Source organism: Camelus dromedarius, chromosome 5, assembly GCF_036321535.1.
Source record: "Camelus dromedarius isolate mCamDro1 chromosome 5, mCamDro1.pat, whole genome shotgun sequence".
NCBI lineage: Eukaryota > Metazoa > Chordata > Mammalia > Artiodactyla > Camelidae > Camelus > Camelus dromedarius.
The window spans coordinates 51,575,068-51,596,809 of NC_087440.1; the positions used below are offsets into that span (position 1 = coordinate 51,575,068).

The 21,742-nt window shown below is 35.4% G+C and overlaps 1 protein-coding gene across 2 annotated transcripts; it reads right to left on the minus strand.

Annotated features, from left to right (window-relative positions):
- Nucleotides 1-107: 107 nt before the first annotated feature.
- SAV1 (salvador family WW domain containing protein 1) lies at nt 108-20,802 on the minus strand. Of its 2 annotated transcripts, none has more exons than XM_010982901.3 (5): nt 20,349-20,802; nt 17,546-17,989; nt 9,966-10,236; nt 7,404-7,547; nt 108-1,536 (listed from the first exon to the last, which is right to left on the minus strand). In XM_010982901.3, the coding sequence occupies exons 1-5, from the start codon at nt 20,440-20,442 to the stop codon at nt 1,335-1,337; spliced, it is 1,155 nt and encodes a 384-aa protein (XP_010981203.1). In that variant the 5' UTR covers nt 20,443-20,802; the 3' UTR covers nt 108-1,334. The 2 variants fall into 2 exon arrangements, with proteins under 2 accessions (XP_010981203.1, XP_031309567.1); XM_031453707.2 differs by having other exon boundaries at nt 1,400-1,536; nt 7,369-7,547; nt 20,349-20,763.
- Between the last annotated feature and the right edge of the window lie 940 nt (nt 20,803-21,742).

Sequence of the window (21,742 nt, forward strand, 5' to 3'; positions counted from 1 at the left end):
TTTTCAATACCCCTTTCATTATACTGCTTCCTTTGCCTATGGGCCTTCTGAATGGAAAAACAGTATTTATAGCACTATGCATAAAACATGGACTCAAACACAACACATTTAGTTTCCACAAAAATATATTTAATAAGCTTGTTATATAAAATCAAACATGTAACATTTTCAACATTTTACCAATAATTCAAACTCAATGGTATCTAACTGGGAGTGCTTTGTATTTTGGAAGGTTACCTAAACTAAAAATTTATTTACATATTTACAACACATCTAAATATAACTGAATAGCTATTTCAATAAGTGTTGAAATTCACAGAATTCTAGAGATTTATAGGCTAGACGTGCCATAAATTTCCTGCAATCAAATATACTGTGCTAATTATGAACAATGTCTTAGTAACTATTAAGCCAAAAGGAAAAAAACTGGAAGGGAAATACTGGGTTTTAAAGTTCTGTGACAAACTCTTAGAAGATAAAAGATATGTAAGATCAATTTAATGACCAAGATTTCTTAATGAATCCCTGATTGTCATTTTTGGCAGCTCAATCCAGTCTGTTAGGATGGCAACGTGCTATGCTGTTGGGAACCCTCCGCTGTCTCATCAGAACCATGCTACTAAATGCCATAAGAGCCCTGGCCCACAGTAAGGAAGTAATGTTAGCAACTTTTGAGTGCTGTACATAACTTTCCCACACAGGCTAAGGCCTTATGCCTAAATTTATTCCTGAAAGATTACAGGCCCTTCACCCTTTCATACCAAAAAATACTTTTCTCAACATGTTTTAAAAGGGTTCTTTACATTTGGAGGGGGTAAGAACCCCACACATTATATATAAAAATTTATCACAATAAAGGTCCCAAATACCATCTTATGTTTTGAACTACACGATGGTAGTATTTAAACCATCCAATTTCAGACAGTATTCCACACTAAAGCAGTAAACATCTTTTTTTAAATACTGCATAGATTATCTCTCTGTTTTTTAAAGAAAGGTACTGCTACTGGAAGAGTTTACCAACTGATCACTTCCCATTTAGTATCTGGTTAAATGACATTTCTTGCTGCATTTGTCTCCATCGAGAATATTCAAAGTAGTTTCCAAACATACAGCATTTAGAAATGTTTGCCATGCTGGCTCTTAAAATGATAAACTCATTTTTTTCTCAATAAAAGAATATTTTTAAAAATAAAATATATGTAAAATTAGAATTTTATAATTTCAAAAAAGCAAGCTGCCTTTATTAACCAAAGTACTTGTTTGCAGTTTTTCATCTGTGAAGATATTTTAAAGCCCTTATAAAACTTAAATTTTATTTTTAAAAATTTAACTTAAAAATTCTTGCCATGTTGCTGAGCATACCACTGCTGTCTCTGCTTGCGATTTTCCAACTCTGTGAGAAGAGCCTGTCTGTAGGCTTCATACATTTTAACAATCTGTTCCAGTTCTTTCATGAAAAGCAACTTTAGCATTCCCTGGTATGTATCCAGGTCAGCCAGCTGGAAGAGTTCCCACTTCAGAATGTGGTCATATCTGTTTTAAAACACAATCAGACATATGTTCACAACACATACATAAATATGAACTTATAGCAATAAACTGGTCTATTTTTATAAATATGAATTTTATTATAACTAAGTAAACTATAAACTGTAATTAAAAATAACTATTAACTGCTAGTTAAATACACTATTTTTTAGGGAGAGAAGAAAACTGCTAATATTACTTCATTTCAATTTAAGTTAAAAAAATACCCATTTCTGTTCATCTTAAGTATCAGTTATTCTAATATTAACAGGTAGACAATAATGAACACATATTTTAAACTACTGTGGTTCTATAATTTCTGAAGAACACATTTCAAATTATTCGTAAGTTCATCCAAAGTTAACTGTCAGGAACTTAAGAATACTTTAGATGACACTGTTTCTACAAAGAACAATACACAAAAATGGGCAAGATCATTTGTGTCACTAGTGTTGATGAAGCTTTTTGAGGCATGCTGTTCACTACAGCAAACAAGGAAATAAATAGAGGAATGAAAAGGAACCATCATTTGTGGGCTGAATTTTCCTGAGGTTGAGTATACAATATTAAAAACAAACAGAAAAACTCAAGGAGAAAGGAAAGAATAAGCTCTTTTCAAAATGAGAGAATAAGTAGACTGTAGAAGACTCCACAATGTAGGGATGGACTCACGTAAGATTATATTTATAGACATTTCAGAAGGCATTTAATCCTTCTTCAATGGTAAGCAGATCACATACTGACACGGAAGTATGCAACAAACCACTAAAGCAGTAATTTACAATTCGCATTGAAAGAGACCTAAAGACAGCACTCTAATCCAATCTTCTCACTTTTTGATGAAACCTAAAAAGGCTATATACATATCTCTTGCAAAATTGTTTAGTGACTAAAAGATCAGAAAGGCAGAGAACTAATGGACCAAGGTGCAGCAGAGTAATAGTGTTGAATGTTAATAACTACTAAGATTAGAGAAAGAAAACTAGAACTAGAGCAAGGCATATACTTATATAATTTTAAAGCTATACTTCTCAAATCATATTACGGAGCAGACATAATAGGAAGACCTTTCATTGTAAACTCCAGTAAATTTATTCTTTTTTTAAGATACATGTAATATTTTATTTTATTTTACATTTTTTTATTGAGTTCTAGTCATTTTACAATGTTGTGTCAAATTCCAGTGTAGAGCACAATTTTTCAGTTACACATGAACATACATATATTCATTGTCACATTTATTTTTCGCTGTGAGCTACCACAAGATCTTGTATATATATTTCCCTGTGCTATACAGTATACGGTAAATTTATTCTTAATAATCATTTATAACATTTCCTACCCAATGATCCTTTGCTTGGTAATTCATTTAATGTCTTACCTGCCTCCTTAGCGCAGTAGGCAGCGTGTCAGTCTCATTTGCATTTACTGTCTTATTCCAAAATCATCTTTTTTTAAAAAGGTTTTATTTTTAATAAAAAGAAACAGTACACAAATACAGAGAAGCCAGTATGAGCCACATACTGTGCCTGGCATGTCCACATATATTCCTGTACAACTTGGGTATGTGTACCAGGAATATCAGAAGCACGTTACATAAAATCACAAGGTAAACATATTTCGTTGGATCCCAAATTTACCAATTTAATGAGCATTGCAAATTTACTAACAGATATACTTGGTAGAAAGCTTTATATTCTCTTTAGTTGTTAACTCCAACTACTTGCCAACATAAATTGGAGAAATATTACCAGAAATACTTAATAAGCCTCTATGAAGCCTCTATGAAGAAACAGTTGCAAGGTGTTTCCTAGAAACTCTGCCCTTCATGTACCTTAAAATTTTACTTGTTTGAAACAAATTCATAATTCCTAACAAAAAACTTTAATCTTTCTGAGTCTGAATTTCATAGCTAAGGGACATTTCAGCAATGTCTACTGATTCAAGTTGCTTAAATTTATGCCAGGTGAACTGTAAGAACATTAAAGCTTATGTATCATCTATATACTTTCTAGCAAGGAAAAAGGAGAAAAATAAATATAGTAATATTAGTAAATGTCACACCTGTCTTTAAGACATGAGTATCATTCTATATAAGCATTCAAGTTTTTTTTAAAAAGGAAAAAAAAAGCTTCAGACAGTTTTCTGACTCCCAATCACAGCATTTAGCATTAATAATAGGATTTTGGGTAGAAGTAACAAAATCAGAGTAATTAGTAAAAATACTTTGAGAAGAAGAAAAAGCATTCTGGGGGTAGGTACAGCTCAGTGGTGGAGCCCATGCTTAGCATGCATGAGGTCCTGGGTTCAATCCTCAGTACCTCCATTAAAAAAAAAAAAAACACCATTTAAAAGAAAGAAGAAAAAGCATTCTAAAGAAGAGCACAGATGAGAAAAGTATGCCATGAGCCAATTTCCATTCCAAATTCTTGCCCCTGCAGTTTCTATATAGTTACTGCCTTCTGCCTATGCCTGCCTTTTTTTTTTTTTACGAGAAGTATGTCATTCTCATTTTTCTCTTCTTAAGGAGTCAAATAATCTGCTTCAGTTTAACTTTTAGTCACTATACTCTAAATATGCAGGGAAATCATTCAGAAAATAGGCTATAAACTACTCCAGTAACCTTTTCTTATAGTATCTCTTTTACTGTTTTTCCTAGGGTAGTATTCAAACAGTACTTGTAAATAACCCATATAAGCAAACAGCAATTGCTGTAATGCTACCAAAAGTCATGTTCACACTCCAGTGGATGCTACCTTCAGGAGCCAAAAGTGCTGCTATTCCCAGCCCCAGGTATCATAACATAGCCCAAGTTCCTTGTGCCTGCCTTATGTAAAAGCATGCCCACTCTTCCTTTCCTCCTACAGCCAGAAGTGAGTCAATGGTGATAACACAGGATCACCAAGACACAGGAATAAAATAGAGTCAGTACCACAATGCTATTGGGGACTGGTGTTGGTGGCGGGGGCGGGGGGGGGGGGGGAGAGGGTGAGGAATACTGGAAAGTAAATATGTTCCTAATGGTCTTTTTCCTGTTAAAGATTAAATCTTACAATTTAATCCTATAGTTCAGTTTGACTAAAGTTATATGATATATTAGGCTCTGTGAGCAAACTTAGAGATATAACTTTACTAAAATTAATAAATAAAAATTTAGAATATTATCTGTTCTAAGGTAGTTCTGGAAGTATATGCAAAAATTATTTTGGTTAAGTTACTGCTAGAGATAGAATCAAAGCATTTTAGGAAGTTAGAAGATATTGACTGTTTATTAAACAAAAGGAAGAAACAAGCTAGTTTTTTGGCTAAAATCTCTTTTTTCTCCATTATCTAATTCACAGATAACAGCTCACCTTTCATTGACAGAACAATATTAATCATTTCCATCCTCTTTAGAGACAAAGATTTAGGATCAGCTAAAAAGTATCAGGTTTTAGACCTCTTGTTTTAAGCAGTAAAGAAGTACTTGCTCTCTTCTTACTGGCCCATTCTGGGAGAGTTCTGATCTATTTGAAAAAAAACTTAAGTTGCTAGTTTCCTGAAGTTTTATAGCTAGCTCATAGAACCACAGTGGAAAGGGACTATAATCTTTGGGAATCATTTCTTTTCATAAGAAGCAAAGAATTCCATTTAAGTACTATCTTTTTCCCCAAAAAGGAAAGCTTTTTATGTTATTTCTTTCTAACAATGGTCATAAAATAGAAATAACATAAAGTGGAAAGAATAACCCTCCTCAATCTTATCAACTCCCTAAAATAACAAAGGTTAACAGTTAAGCACATATTCTTCCAGACTTAAAGAAAATATAAATACATGCACATATTATATATGACTTAGGATCAGCATATGAAACAAAGGCTATACACAGTAGTAGGTCAAGTGGTATCAGGAATGAGAGAAGAGGAAAAAAGGAGAAGTCCATCTGCTATCATTCCTCATCCCATTCCTATACTATATGGGTATTATCAGATACAGAGGCTTCTGTAGGTTAGCTCAAATACCAAACTGTGCTTAATTTCTATGGATAAATGTGTTATGTAATTTCAAATAAACTAAAACCAAACTTTTGACAAGCACTGTCTATACCAGGGAATAATATCTATAATTAAAACCTTTGAAAAAAATTACACTGACAAGGCTTAAATTTGACTCAGGAAAAAAAAAACTGATGCTTTGAGACCACAACCCTCAAATATCATCTTCTCTCACTGCATCAGGCCACAACTATGAATTTACAGACTGAGAAGATCAGAGGGAATGTAAGAGGATGTTTATGCTGGCTAAAAATTAACAAATAATTCACAGTAAATGACCAATAATGTTATGAGATTTAAATATTTCATTCTAAATTCACTGTACAATCATCTTAAACTTTCTAAAACTCTTCTTCAGGCTATTTTATGCTGATAATTTTGGGTATTGAAATACAAAAGGAATATTAAGACTAAGGCTACAAAGTTTCAGCTTATATAGCTGTTAATAGTACTGTACATGCAACTATTATGTATAAAATGCCTAGCAAAGTGCCAGGAATTTAATAGATACTCAGTTAGTGATTATTATTATTAAATAAGAAAGTAGAAATGACAAAGGTTAACGGCATGAAGTTTGAAGTTAGAGGTGAAAGTTTAAAATCTACCATTTTAAAATCAACACACAATAGTTGTGTGATCTTAGCAGAGACAAAGCTTTTTTCACCTGTAAAATAGGTTTGGGGAAGAGTATATGAGATAACACACCTAAAAGTTGAGCATAGGAAGCACTGGATTATCAATAACTATTTGCTTTCAAACACCCCCTTTTCTGAAATCACAGCACTTTGTATTACTACTGTCACTAATCCTTATCACATTGGGTTATTGATCTGAGTAACTACTTCTGTTTCCCAGAAAAGAGAAGCTCTCTGAGACAAATTTCATTTATTCATGATTACATTCTAAGAACAGTGCATACTATGGCACCCAATAAATATTCTCAATGAGCCTAGCACACTCATCAGCATCTTTAAAAACTAACCCATGTATTTTTCTCTTTAGTGCAGTCTTCCTTGCTCACTCATATTAATAAGAAACCATTACTGAGGACTTATCCAAATCAGCCACTGTGCCATTTGCTTTAAAATGAATGGTCACTTTGAAGACTCACCATACTGAGTAAGGGAGGTTAGATTATTATCCCCTGTGTTTCAGTAGAGGAAAAACACTTAGAACGAAGTTCAAGAACTTACCCAATGTTATTCAGTAAGTAGGTGACGGAGACAGAAATCATACTCAGTTTCCTTCCTGAGTGACCTTAACCACAATTCTGTATCTTTACCCCCCCCCCAAATAATAACAATCACTTACTAAGCTCTCTCAGTGGGCAAGACAACCTCAAAAGTAGGTATTATTACTATATCCAATTTTCACAAGACAAAACTATAGATTAAGCACCCTGCCGAGGGTAACACAGCTGAAGTGTCAGTAACCACAGATCACCTCATCCCAGAACTTGCGCACATACTATTTCCTTAACACCCTTGTGTCCTGCTTTGTTTCACCTCTGTGCCTAGGACTTACTTGGGTCCTTTCTTTTATCACACAAGGTATTGTATCACTTATTTACAAGTTATTGAGAATGTACGTCCTTTACTGTATCCCTATAATAGCACAGGTCTGCACACAAAGAAAGGAGAGATTCAATAAACGTAGAACTTCTATTTCTAATCAATGACTTTCAAACTTTATAAGCTGTAATATCCTTTCTTTAAATATTATTTAAAAGCCAAATATTATTAAGAGAAAAAACATCACGCTGTGGGGGTTAAGCAGCCCAGACTCCATTCAGCCCTCCACTCACCCTTCAACAAAGCTTTGTGCTGTAAATTCACTTACTTCACAGGGGCTCGAGCATAAACCTGAAGCCAGTCAGGAATTTCTGCAGTATGATATGGATTTGCAGGTACCAGAAGGGACTGATTTCTTTCAGTTTGCTGTGGCTGGTATGTGACAGGAGGAGGTTGATCATACCGAGGTACACTAAAAAGAAAGAATCAACATTCCTTAGCATAAAGGCCCTAAATCAAACAAGAAACTATAAGAACAACAACATTTAAGCATTTTTTAATGTGCCTCTTGCCCAAACTTCTACTACCTAAAAAATGTAGATATGCCTTTTTTTTTTTTAACCATACTATAGAGGAAGTAAAATTCACCTTCTCTTGGAAACTTGTAGGTCATTAGTGATGGATATAAAACCAACCCTAAACCTTAACATATTCTATAAAAAAAAAGTCAGAATTAAGTTACAATCTTTATATAGAAGCTTAAAACTAGAATCATAAATTTCAGTAATAATTAGTAATTAGCTGCAAATTTTTCTACCTCCTTTAGGCTGAAAAAGGGGTTTGGAATAGGTACTACAGTAGGATGAGTACTGTGTTTGAAATACCCACTGTACTATTATTTCCTTTCTGCTTTTACCACCTAAAGACAGCATATGGGAGTCAGAGCTGATTAGAATCTGTTTTAAATGAGAAACTTAAAAAAAAAAACCATGCTTTTAATTAATTCTAATGGCCTGTATATGCTGAGGGAAGGAGAGAGCAGCAAGCTGGTGTGGAGGCTATTATATGGGAAAATGCTAAAGGAAAGCACTGAACCACTGGAAGGTTAAAGACTGAATTCTGAGAGACCATAATGGCCTATTCCAGACTTGGAGACAAACTGGAAGAGCCTGCCTCCAAACATAAATATTTATGTGTATATCAGAAAAGGTCATTTCAATACTAAACTAGGACTAAAGTTAAATGTTGGATTAGACTGTGGCTAGCAATTTAAAGATCAATGTGCAAATGGCACTAAATTTTATCTTCAACTCAGCAAAGTGAAATATTCCTTGACAGTACAGCTGGGAGGTAGGAAAGAACTGAGGTTTGAAGTCAGATATACTTAGGGGGTTGGGGGGTTTAATCTTAGTTTGGCCACTTACAAATTGTATGAATATAGGCGAAACTGCTTCACTTCTCTAAGCCTCAGTCTCCTTATTTGTAAAACTTGAATAAATTCATACCAAAGATGACTGTCAAGGATTAAATGACCTAATATATGTCAAGAGTTCTGTATAAAGATTAGCATAATATAGACAATCAAATAGCTATTTATTAATACTACCTATCTGAGGTTAAGGAAGGTGTTTATTCTTTCCTTTTTTAAAAGTCTACACAGTCATGGAGAGAAGCAAATTAACTAATTGTGAAAATGCTTTGTAAACTATAAAAATTCTGTAATAATATAAGATTAACGATGATAAGAAAACTAAGCTCAATATACACTCTCAAATTTAGTTCTACAAACCAGAAAGCCTCTGCCACCCAGTGATAGCAAACTATAACTGCATTTCTTTTCTTTTCTTTTTTTGCATTTCTATCATTTATTCATTCAACAAACATCTATCTGTGTGCTTGTCTCTGTGCTGGGTGCTGGGGACACAGCAGGAATAAGTGGCCCTTGGGTGGGGATTGTGATCAGGTGGGAGGGAAGCTATAAATTATCTCCATGTTCCAAGCCTAAAAATAGAAGCCAGGGACAGCAGCAGCCTGCTTGAGATGGTAAGGAGAGTATGCAAAGGGGCTAGAGCCCAACACAGGCAGAGTGGGTGATTTGGTTCTTCTGAAGGGATGAAAAATTTAGTTGTTCAATAAACACTGAGTGCCACTACATGGAATCACTGTAAAAAACTGCTTTTCAAAGTTGAATAAATAAATCCAAATATGTAAAATGATTAAAACAGCACAATGACAAAGTTTAGTTTTCTGGGTGATATTAAAATTATTTTCATAATGATTTTAATGGTTCTAAATAATGCACATCTGCTATAATCAAATATCTGTATGATGTGAGATGATACGAAGCAACACCTATCAACATGCTGATGATACCCTACCCATTTTTAATCTTATGTCTCAGTTCTTGAGAACTCAAATGCAGTAAACTGGAAACATTTGCAATTTCATTACTAGACTAACACTAACTTTTTATGTACTTTGAAATCCAGTGTGTATTTTACATGTATAACACATCTCAATTTGGATTAATCACATTTCAAGGGCTCTATAGCTATATGTGACAACTGGCTATAAAATTCCTAGGGCTCAAAGTCTGGCTATAAATGAGATGTAATGATAAGCCCAGCATCAATCAGAATAGTCCAAAAGATCACTGGCTGCATTTATCAAAAGATCTGAGATGTTCTGTGCAGTTCCAATTTTCACTTTCTTGCCTGGCAATAGTAAGAAACAACATAAAATATTTATAAATTGAATAAAAACAGCAAGACGTTACAATGCAAAAGTATATTCTGATACATGAGAAGGCAGGTCTGTTATTTTTTTATGAGTTCAAAATCTAACATTAGATAATCTCAAAACAAAAAGTTAAAATAAATTGATACTCTACCTAGGGGCACAGGGATGCCTATATTGAGCCTTCTTATTTGTGTGATCTACATAATAGGTTCCAAATTCTGATGACTCAACTCGCTCCCATCCAGGAGGAAGTCCTTCTCGCTCAAGAGGATGGCTCCAGTGAGTTGTATTTGTGTTGTGATCTATATAATATTTTCTCCCTCTCATTGTCCAGTCCACAGACCAGCCAAGAGGAAGGGGTAAATCTTCAGAACCATGGTTAGTTAAATTTCCTAAAGATGTAGCAGCAACTCTCCCAATACCTGAGAAGGAAAAGAGAAGAAATAAAACAATTATTCACAGCTAAAAAATATGCCATCTGAGAAAGTTATAAAAGTAATTCCCAAATATACTCTTCTGTCACAATTTTATCATTAAAAATAAAAATTTTCACAAAACTAGCCAGTATTAACTATTACTTAATTACAGAAGAAGGGAGGAACTAGACTTCCTCTTTGATAGTGGCACAATTTACAATAGCCAATACATGGAAGCAACCCAAGTGCTCACAAATAGATGACTGGCTAAAGAAGATGTGGTGTGTGTATATGTTTGTATACACACACACACACACACACCCCGAAATATTACTCAGCCATAAAAAAAAAAGAATGAAATATTGCCATTTGGAGCAACATGGATGAACCTAGAGAATATTATGCTTAGTGAAATAAGTCAGAGAAAGACAAATACTATATGATATCATTTATCTGGGGAATCTAAAAAATAATACAAAACAATCTATATATGAAACAGAAACAGACTTATGACATAGAAAACAAACTTATGGCTACCAAAAGGGGAGGAGAAGGACAAAGTAAGAGTATGAGATTAACAGACAGACACAAATTATTATACATAAAATAGATAGGCAACATGGATTTACTGTAAGCACAGGGAATTATAACCAATATCTTATAATAACCTATAATGAAATATAATCTGCACAAAACCCAAATCACTATGCTGTACACCTGAAACTTATACAATATTGTAAATCAATTATAGTTCAATAAAAAAAAAGGAAGGAGAGATATAGCTAAGTTGGTAGAGTGCATGCTTAGCATGCATGAGATCCTGGGTTCAATGCCCAGTACCTCCAAAAAATAAATAAATAAATAAACCTAATTACCCCCCTCCACACACACACACAATCTTAAAAAAAGTATATATATATGTTCATACATACATGAATCACTTTGCTGTATATCTGAAACTAACACTGTAAATTGACTACACTTCAATAAAAAATAAGAATTAAAAATATAAAGTGGACAAGAAAAAATAAACCAAAAAAAGGAAAAAAAATTTTTAAAAAGAAGGTATAATCCCTCAATCTTATTTATTTTTATATATATATACACACACATATATATAAAACTACCAAATGGAACTGGGCTAGAAGAACAATAAGGAAAGAAGTGGAAAAATAAGAACAGAGCACTGTGAAAAATTACATATCCCAAAACACTATCTTGAAATAATTTTTCCTTTTCCCTACACAACCCCCTAACCTCTCTGGCAAAGACAAGAGCCAATTTTAAATAACTAGCTAGAAATATCCAAATTATTCAATAATGTGTAATAAGAACAGCACAACACCAGTTCTATAAGAAAAATTAAAGAGGCAAAAAGGTACAAAACTCATTAAAAAGAACATTCAGAAAAATGTCCCAAAGCAGAGAAAAAAGTGAAATATTCTGCCACTGTCATAAATTAAAAGAGTAAAAAGATAGAAGCAACAACTCCCTGAAGGAAGACCATAAGGAAAAAAATGCAAGAATCCAAAACACAGATGTAAAGACTATAGACATAAAAGGTATGCTCAAGAAAGAAACAACAATGAAGACAAAAACTAGAAGAACACGCAGTGTTTGTTATAGTGGAGAAACCTGGCAAATCTTAACCAATTGCTGAAGGTTAACAGCACCAATAACGTCATATAGAGATCATATATCTCTTTTATAAAGTATGATGAAAACACTTCACCTCTGTGGTATTCTTTTCATAAACCAATAAGCCAAGTCTAATCATAAGAAAAACATCAAAGTCCCAGTTGAGGGACAGTCTACAAAATATCTGACAAGTATTCCTTATAACTGTCAAAGTCATGAAGAATTAAAGACTAAGGAATTGTCATCAACCAAAGAACACTAAGGAGATATGACAACTGAATGCAATGTGGTACTCTGCACTGGATCCTGTAACAGAGAATGAACATTAATGAAATAACTGGTAAAATCTAAATAAAGCTTGGTGTTTAATTTTTTTTTAATCCCTGAGTTCATAAATATACTAAAAATAAAAACTCATTGGTTACCTTTGGAGGTGGCTAGGGTACCAATTCATTATTCTGAAAAAATAATAAATAAAAGGAAAAAGCTAGCATTTATCCTGTCTTACATGAACAATAATTAAAAAAGTAAAGGTCTTCATTATAGAATTTCAACTAATAAATAAATAAACAACAAAATTAGAGTATCACTATTTGCAACACCTAATGAAATACTGGATCTAGCCAATAATCATTAACGGCTTTCAAATCAATAGGTAAAAAGTTGACGGAGAACATCATGATGGATGAATTCGGATGACATCTTATTCCATGATCAATTTTAACATCACAAAAAGAGAAATCAGTCATTATGTGTCTCTGGAACTGATGCAATAGAATGTACGCAACACCACCTATGAAGAACTCTGGCAGAAAGGAAAATGCAAGAAAGAAAACAAAATCATTCTTGCTCAGTACCCTTTAGGAAGAAAGGCATACATTTCTAAAACATACGGTGACTATGAAACAAAACAAAGCTAACAGGCCTTGGCTTCTGTCACCTGCAACTGAACATTTATTTAATAAGGGTAGCTTAAGCAACTTCAGTACTTAAAGAGAAAATATTTAAACAGAAAAAAAATAAGCCAGTGTGCTAAAGACATGCACATAGTAAAACACTAAAATCACATTGTATAAGCATGCAATGGCTTTATACTTTCTCATACTTTCATCACTAAAAATGTTGTAGTTCTAGCCATAGCCAAGAATAGCAATTTTTTTTAAAATTATAGTCAATTGAATGTACTCAAATTGAGTTATTAATAAGAACCATAACATTTCGGCCTGACAAGAGGTCTGCCTGGGAATACATAAATAGATTTCTAAATGCAGCATTAAAAACAAAAAACTATTACAGTAATTTAAAATTGTACAGGCCTAGGAGTATTAAAGTCTGTGGTAATTTCATTCATCTGCTTAGAAAATTCAAATTTCCATGTACTGAACTTGCCTCAATCTAGAAACACAGGTACTTTTACATTTAAACAATAGTAGGTACCTAACACCAGATTTTAAACCATGGTAAACTTGAAATTCATATTTAGAGCAAACACAAAGACCTCTCTATAAGTGTAAAATCTCTTGTATTCAGCAACTAAACCTTGACAAGTTGATAAGGGAGCCATAAAGTTCACAAAGTTCCAAACAGACTCACTGGCTTTACCAACACCATGTGAGACCATGATTCCTAACCTTTTTAGGCACAGATAAAGTATTACTTTGTCTCTCCACCAAGCTTTCAGTAGATATGCCTCCAAAGAACTTAATCTCATACAACTAGGCAGATATCTACAAAATCTGCACTTACAGACAAGCTCAAAAATTCTAGTTTCCTACCGTTGTAGTCGCTGGAGAATAAATGGAATCTGGAACTCCAATGAAGGCTATAAGCTCCAGGGTAACAGACAGTAAACATTACAGTACATGTTATAATCGAGATGTTGATAAAGAGATAAAAGTATTTAACCAAGTCAAATGCCTTTTCCCTCCTCTCCAAAATTTAATTACAAATAAAGTTGTACCCCTAAAGATTATTAACACTTCCTCCAAAGAAGATTCTGGTTCACAAAATACTTATTTATACGTTTCCTGGAATAAACACAACTCCAATATTTTTTTGTAAAGCCTGGAACATTTTAATTTGATTTTTATAACTTGACTTCTTTAGCTGTCTTTAAAAATGAGTTACAAGTTTGTTACTTAAAATTGTACAGAACTAAATTATTAGGACAAACAAAGGAATTCAATTTGCCTTTAGTATTCCAACTAAAGATTTCCTGTTAGCAGCAGAATTCCTTCCTTTGGCACATACAGTAAGTGCCTGACTGGTATGTAGGCCAAAATGTTAAAGGTCAAATTTCACAGCTAAATGTAGAACTTGCTAGGCCCTAAAAACTTTTAAGATATTATACAACTTTTTTTGTACTTCTGCCAAATACAATGAGATGAAATTAACCCTAGAGATAGGGTATTTCCTTAAAGTCTAACTAATAACTAATTAGCAGGAATACTACTCTCAAATCATACAAAAACTATTTTCTTCCATACTTTTTTATTCTTATTACATTAGTAAGAGCAATCAAAATTTAAACCTCGTGAAAACAGATCTGTCCATAGAACATCCTTACTCTCCCACAAATTTACTTTCTCCTTTCCATTCATTCAATTCCTTAAACTCTCTCCAGCATAAATCTTGAATATATAATAAGTTTCAAACCTTTTCAAGATGAATTCAAGAAATTTCCAGCTATTGTTTCACACTCAGATTTTTTTCCTTTCTGGAAAAAACAGCTGTTAGGCTTTTCTGTTTGGTTAATAATTGGTTGTTAATCCTTTCCTGCCACTTAAGAGACTCCTGCAAAGAAGTACTGTTTTTTTCTGAAAGGTAAAGCATCCTTACTGCCCTGATATAAATTAATGTTAAGTGAAATTTATCAAGCATCTATCACTGCCATAATAAATGCAAATCTTTTTTTGAATGACATTCTTTAATCTGAGTAAGTATCCAATTAACTTGTATTTTGTTTATTTCTAAATTGTGATTGGAAAAAAAATAAAAAAATAAATTGTGATTGGAAAGTTGTTTAAAAATGTGTCATTAAAATTACAAAAACTACGTTAGATTGCATAAGTAGGGTCCCAAGAGAGGATCAGTAGAAATTCAGTTTTTACAGCATTTCCTCCATGATATTTTGCAAATCAGAATTTTAAAACAAGATTTTAACTTGGTATCATTAATTCTTCATACTTCAAGCATGAAAGTGTCATGAGCTATCAGTGATGTTTGCAACATAAATATACATGGGAAAGGAAGTGTGAAGAACAACAATCTGTATTAACAGCAGATTGTTATAAGCAATCCCTCAGCTACCAAAAGTGTCTTAAGACTCCAGACTTGAAATCTGTGGATCCATTCACTTATTCAACCATTTTTTTAGGAGCACCTCCTACACAGACAGGGGCTTTGCTAATCTTATCTGATTCTTCTCTTTCCCTCATCCCTCAATCCCCAACGGGGTGAAGGCCCATCAAGGCAGATGTGTCCCACTTCTCCCCTTTCCAAATGTCCCCAGTCTAGGTCAGGTACTCATTAACATTTAAAATATTAACCACTAAACGGTGCAAGAAAATTATGGATAATTGACACTACTCATAAACAGTATATAACATTAAGAACTCATTCAAGTAAAAAAGCAGGGATATGAAACTGTATAGAGTATAATCACAATAATGTAAAAAAAAGAGTATCACTGAAAAAGATGAAAGAAATAACTAAATACAAGGAATCTCTATTATAATGAGTACTTTAACTTTTCTGCATTCTGCAAATTTCCTATAATAAGTAGATATTACTCTAAAAATATATAAAAGTGAACTTTATTTTAAAAACTTACTATTTTGATTGGATAGCAAATTATTTCTGAGGTTTAAAACTACACATTAGAAATAGCCAAAATAAACACTGAAGTATGCAACTGTCTAATCCTTTTAATCTAGTTCTTTAAAAACGAAAAAGGCACCCACCTGTTTTCATTACAGCATTTCTATATGCCTACAAAACCGTTCTTCAATGTCCCAATGAGATTTGAATGTCAGCTTTCACAAAGTAAGCTACTCTTGCCAACTATTCCACACTACTCTTCAATTTTCAAAACTTCAGTGATTTATTTCCTCCCAAAACTGTAATTAAGTCTCATTTTTCCTTCAAAAGTATCATAGATTTGCCCTTTCTCTCCTCTACCACTGGTACCTGCAGTCCCCTTTTTCTCTAGTAATCTATCCTAAGTACAACTAGTAAACTAATCTTTAAATACTGCTTTCATAAAATGAAAATCTTGTCCTTTTGAAATCTGCAATGGCTTCTGCTTGACTCAAGTCTAAATCCTACAGCCTGCTGGAGCACCACTAATCTCCATTCCACCTTATAACTTACATCTTCTAACTAGGTAGAACTACACAGTTCCTCGGATTTATGTCATGTCTACTGTTTTCACAGGGTTATTCCTGATTTTCCACCTAATGTCCTTCCTATATCCCCTGTTATCTAAAGTCCAAGCTCAAAGCACACAGTTCAGTTCCTACCTTTCCAAGAACCATTCTTTAAGTATTCTAGCCTACCCTGATCTCTCTCTTCTGACTTCCTATTGCACTTACAGTCAGTGCCACAAAGTGTAACAACTAACTGTTCTGTGATCATTTTGTATATATTGGTTTGTTCTCTTAAATACGGTATCAGAAGGCAGATACTAAGAGGGTCAGGGAAAACGTTAGACCCACATAAATGGTTAATACTAAATAAATGAAACGTTTTCTACACTCAGAACACTCATACTCCAAACTGTTTTGTTTTTTTGGTTTTTTGGTTTTTTTGGTGGAAGGAGGTAATTCTGCTTATCTACTGATTTATTCTTGAGGAGGTACTGGGGATTGAACCCAGGACCTCATGCATGCTAAGCATGTGTTCTACCACTTGAACGTATACCCTCCCCCAACAAACTGTTTTTAAGTCACCTTATTTGCTTCAGTTTATCCAGGGTAACATAGTACTTTAGGAATAAGGGAGAATTGTTCATTTCTCCTAGCTCTTCTGTTTCTTGTCCAATTATCCCCAACTAAGCAAATGCAGAAATTAGATTTTATAAATTACATGGAAAATATTTTTGCCCATTCCAAAAAGAAAAACAAAAGGACATGCTTAACACAACAATTAACCATTTGACAAAAATGTCTTTTTGACCAACTAGGGAAATAATTATTTAACTACAAAACAGTTCTGTGAAGAGAAACACAGAAGGTTCTAGCTAAGTATCGATGCAGCTGCCATGGTATTGCCCACCATGCCCCTTCTTCCTATTTGCCTTTCCTTTTGTGGGTTTCAGTCTAGTTTCTCTGAAACCCTAACCTTCCCATTTTACCAAATCTAAACCAAGATTCAGTCCGACTGTAGACATTAAATTCTCCAGGTTTTCAAGGTTCACAGTGTTACACAGTCTACATAGCCTTCAGATAAGTACCAAGTTTTTATAAAATAAGTTGATTAAATGAGTTAATGGACACAAAATTCTTTCCCTCAGTGTAGGTTAATTTGCAAGGTGGTTTAGCAAGTATGGCAAAATGGAGAAGTAGTTCTCTAGGAGTATCTACTGGCTTCCCAAGAAAATTCAGAAAAGAACACCTTTTCAATGAAGTGTTAGTATGTCCAAACACAAAATAATGTAATATTTATAATTTTAACTTACCTGAAGCATGCCTCCCCTGATTCTGTGGCATTCTTTGGAAGACATCATGGTTATATTCATAATATCTATAGTCTTCGTGTGTGCGATCCCCAAGTGGGCGCCTCCTCTGACCATCAAAATAATTATCTGAATAATAATATCGGGAACCAGAATCTCCATTTTCAACAGCAAAACTAACTTCTGTTAAAAATGACTGAGAAGAGCCATATTCCCTAGGGACATCTGCTAGACTCCTGGCAAGATAAGAAGGTGCAGATAATCTATTGCTTTCTCTTCTCATTATTTCATGAGGTGTTCTTTGAATTGGAGTTCTAAGGAAACTCTGGTTTCTTGAAACTATTCCATCTCCAGAAGCTGAAAAGGCATTAGAGCTTGAATCTGGAAGACAGATATCAGTTCGTCTTGGAATTGTCGGACCGTGCCGGATAAATGAAGGCATGAGATCTGTAATGAAAGAATAAAATGATTAGTAAGTAATACACTTTTCAGAAATTGGTCATTTACATCTATCACCCCAAAATGAAAAATTTCAATGGACTTAGGAAAACACAATTTAAATTTTAGGATATTATTTGGGTATTTTAAAATTTAGACTGACATCTTCCCACTCAAATGAATTTATAATTTGTATGAATGTGTTATGTGTAAGCTCTGCCAAAATCAAATATTCTGCATATTACCACATATAATATGAGGAAATGTCAATAAGCTTAGCTATGAAATAAATATTAATGAAATACTCATGAATAAATGTGTAAAAATACTAAACAATCTAACAAATGGATACACAATTTATTGGCATAATTTAACATTACAATTTGTTTTGTTGATTTTACTTCATTTTCAAAATTCCCTAAGTCCTTCTTCAAGCAAACACAATTAAAAAAAAAAAAAACAGAACCCAATGCTATTCCCAAACATGCAAAGGTAGACTCCTTTAAAAAGATTTTTTAAATTATCAATCTGGTCTTCCTACTCTTGAAATTATGCAGCACTAGTACAGTAATTAAGAGCTGGAAAAGCTAAAAATTTAAGTATAAAAATTAAAAAATAAAAATGTCTCATTTCAAAGATGCACACAAATGTTGAATCAGTTCAAAAACACACCAAGCCTGAAACTGTGGCTCCTTTCAGAACAATTATAATTCAAAGCAGAAGATAACGGAAGAACAATGGCTTTAAGTAAACAGTACTTCTGAATACAGAACTTAAACAGTTTAGGCATTCCTGGTTAGAAAGCAAATAACTTCAAAACATGAAGAAAACTGGACTTGGAGACCGTTTTACTAGTTCATTAAGTAAACACTTTCAGAGAGCACTCATATTAGTAAGCATCAAAGTTAACTCTAGACAAAAACTTAATATCCCAATAAACAAGGCTCAACATTTGATTTAGAGTGGTGGGAATAGCTCAGTGGCAGAGCGCAGGCTTAGCACGCAGGAGGTCCTGGGTTCAATCCCCAGCAGCTCCACTTAAAAAAACCACCACCACCACACACGTATTTGATGAAACTAAAACAGAAACAAAATACTATATCAAAAGTTATTTGCTTAAAGGTGTGGCAAACATATTTAACGATTTCAAGTAATGTTCAATAAATTTTATTTGCAGCAAACTGTAAGCTATCATAAAATTAGCCAAAATCAAAAGAGAAGGTGCAACTGAAAATTAAACTGTTAAAAAAAAAAGTTTAAAAATCAAGTTCAAGATTACTGGGATACCCATCCGATCTGTTCTGTTCTTTAAGAAAGCACTGCAAATACAAGGATAAATCTGGAAGGTTGATGACGTAGTTACAATGGAAAAACATGCTCTCCACCCCTTTTTGTGTGATTTTGGACAAACATTACTAGGAACCTCTATGACAAGCTTTCCCAATTACAATATGAGGTAATGCTTAAGTCACAAGGTTACTACGAGCTTCCAAAAAGGAAACTTACACAAAGGGCCCAGCATGCAGTATGAGCACCAAAAAATTAGCTCCTTACCTCACAAGCAAGAATTAAAAATTCAAAAGATTCAGCTGGAAAATTAGAGTCAGAAACTTAAAATGAACAGAAGAAAAGTGCCGGAGTGGGGTAAGAAAAAAAAGCATTCTGTTAAAGTTTTAAAAAACAAACAAACACACTTTTTGGTAATTTCCCGGAAATATGAAAAAACTATTTTGAGTACTCTGCCTTTTTGGAGTCGGGGGGGGCGGGGGGGTTATTTGAAGCAATTCTCACAAACATAGCCAAATACTTATACTTTTTGCTCTTCTACCCTGAGATCTACGATTGATGAGGCTTTGGGTAGCGGCTACAATAGCAACAATCAGCTTTCACCTCATCCAAGAACATCCAGTAGCTGGGCTAAGGAATTCTACCGAAGAGTTCGCACAACTTCCAGCACCGGCGAGTGACAACCACAATGTTTGCAAACACAAGGCAAATCTCGACGTAACTGGAAGAGGAAAAAGTACGCCCCAGTCTAATCACTTTAGTTCCTATAGCATCAGGGGATCAGCAATTTAAGCGTTTCCTAAAGAGCCTCTTTCTCCCAGTAATCAAAACTAATAAAGGGACGGGGAAGTCTGTGCTTATTTGGGGACAGGGGTGCGGGAGTGGACTAATCTAAGTTTCTTACTCTTTGTCAGCTTTCAAAGAACGAACACCTCTTCGGCGTAATGAAATTAAAAAAAAAAAAAACAGTATTTCACAGAAACCAAAAGGAATAAGAAGGCGAGAGGAGCAGCGCTCGCCCGGGTCCCCGCAGCCCGTGGCCGCCCCGGCCAGGTGTGGGCGCGCCCCTCCCGACACTCACTCCGCAGCAGAGGCGACGTCTCCTTCTTCACGTACTTCCCCTGCACCTCGGCCGGCTTGGACACTTCGTTTTTCGTTTTCTTTCGGGACAGCATCCTTGTCCACGAGGCTCCAGGCCACGCCAAGCAGCCTCCCTAGGGCTCCGTGCCAGACGCCGGGTGTCCCGGCCGCCACCTCCGCCGGCGCCGCCGCCTCCTTCCCTCCCGAGCCTTCGCCGCCGCCGCCTCTCCGCAGCCCGGGGTCGCCCACAGAGACTGCCGCATGTTCGGGGCGCTATGCGCGCCGGCCGCCCCTCGATCGCTTGTCAGTTCCTTCCCGGAAGTCTGCCCGCTCCGCGACGTCGCCCCAAGACTCGGAGAGGAGAGGCCAGGGACGCCCGGCCAGGGCCATGGTCGGCCGCGGGCCGCCTAGTAACCGCTACCGCCGCCGCCGCCTACGTCCCGTAAACTTTCCCCGCGGCCGCTGGGAATTCTGGGAAACTCGACGCTGCGCGAGCGCCTTCGCCCCTCCCCCTCCCCAGTCCGCGGCGCGGCTCGGGCTGCGGTACGACGGTCTGCGCCCTCAGCTAACGGCCTGGTTCCGCTGTCTTCCCGAGGAACGGCGGCCGCCTTCACTCCCCGTCAGCGAGAGGCAGTCCCGCGGACACGAGAGGACGAAGAACGAAGCCCACCGGACTGAGCGCTGGAGGCCCTCGCGCGCTCCTGCGGTGGAGCCTCCTCTACCCACAGATTTTTCTCTCAGGACCGGGACGGAGCCGGTAACGCCCCCTGAGACAGATGCATTCGCTCCTCGTGCACCAGAGAGGACATCCCTCTTGGAGCGTTTTGGGTTGGTAAATTTAGGTCCGAGATAACGCAGACTGCCCGCAAGCGTTGAAGGAATACCACCCTTAGGCTAGTGCCGCACCCAAAAAATCTAGATGACTCTTAAATTGAAAACTTTAATCCATCCGATACTAATGAAACAAGTATAAATCTGTAGTCTCCTGAGTGATAGGGAGTGTATCTTTCTGATAAAGGAAAAAGCCAAAATGGAGTTTTTACTATGGTTTATTGAAGATAAATTTCATATTAATATATTTTTATTTAATCATCGGTATCCTCGTTATACTTACTAGTCACATTATTTCCTCTTGGAGTTGTCGATGGAAACCATTAATCTGTAATAGGAATAGGAAAGAGTTTTATTTGTGCCAAACGGGGAACTGTAAGCCAGGAAGACAGCCTCTCAGATAACTGAGGAAATGGTCGGTCAGTGTAGTTCTGTATCTTGTCAGAACAAAGAACATTAAACAAGTCAGGGATACATTCCTTTAAGATTAAAAAAAAAGAAAAAAATAGATCAACATAGAATACAGAGTCAGTATGGCCTTGACACCTGGGAAGGGAGTCTTAC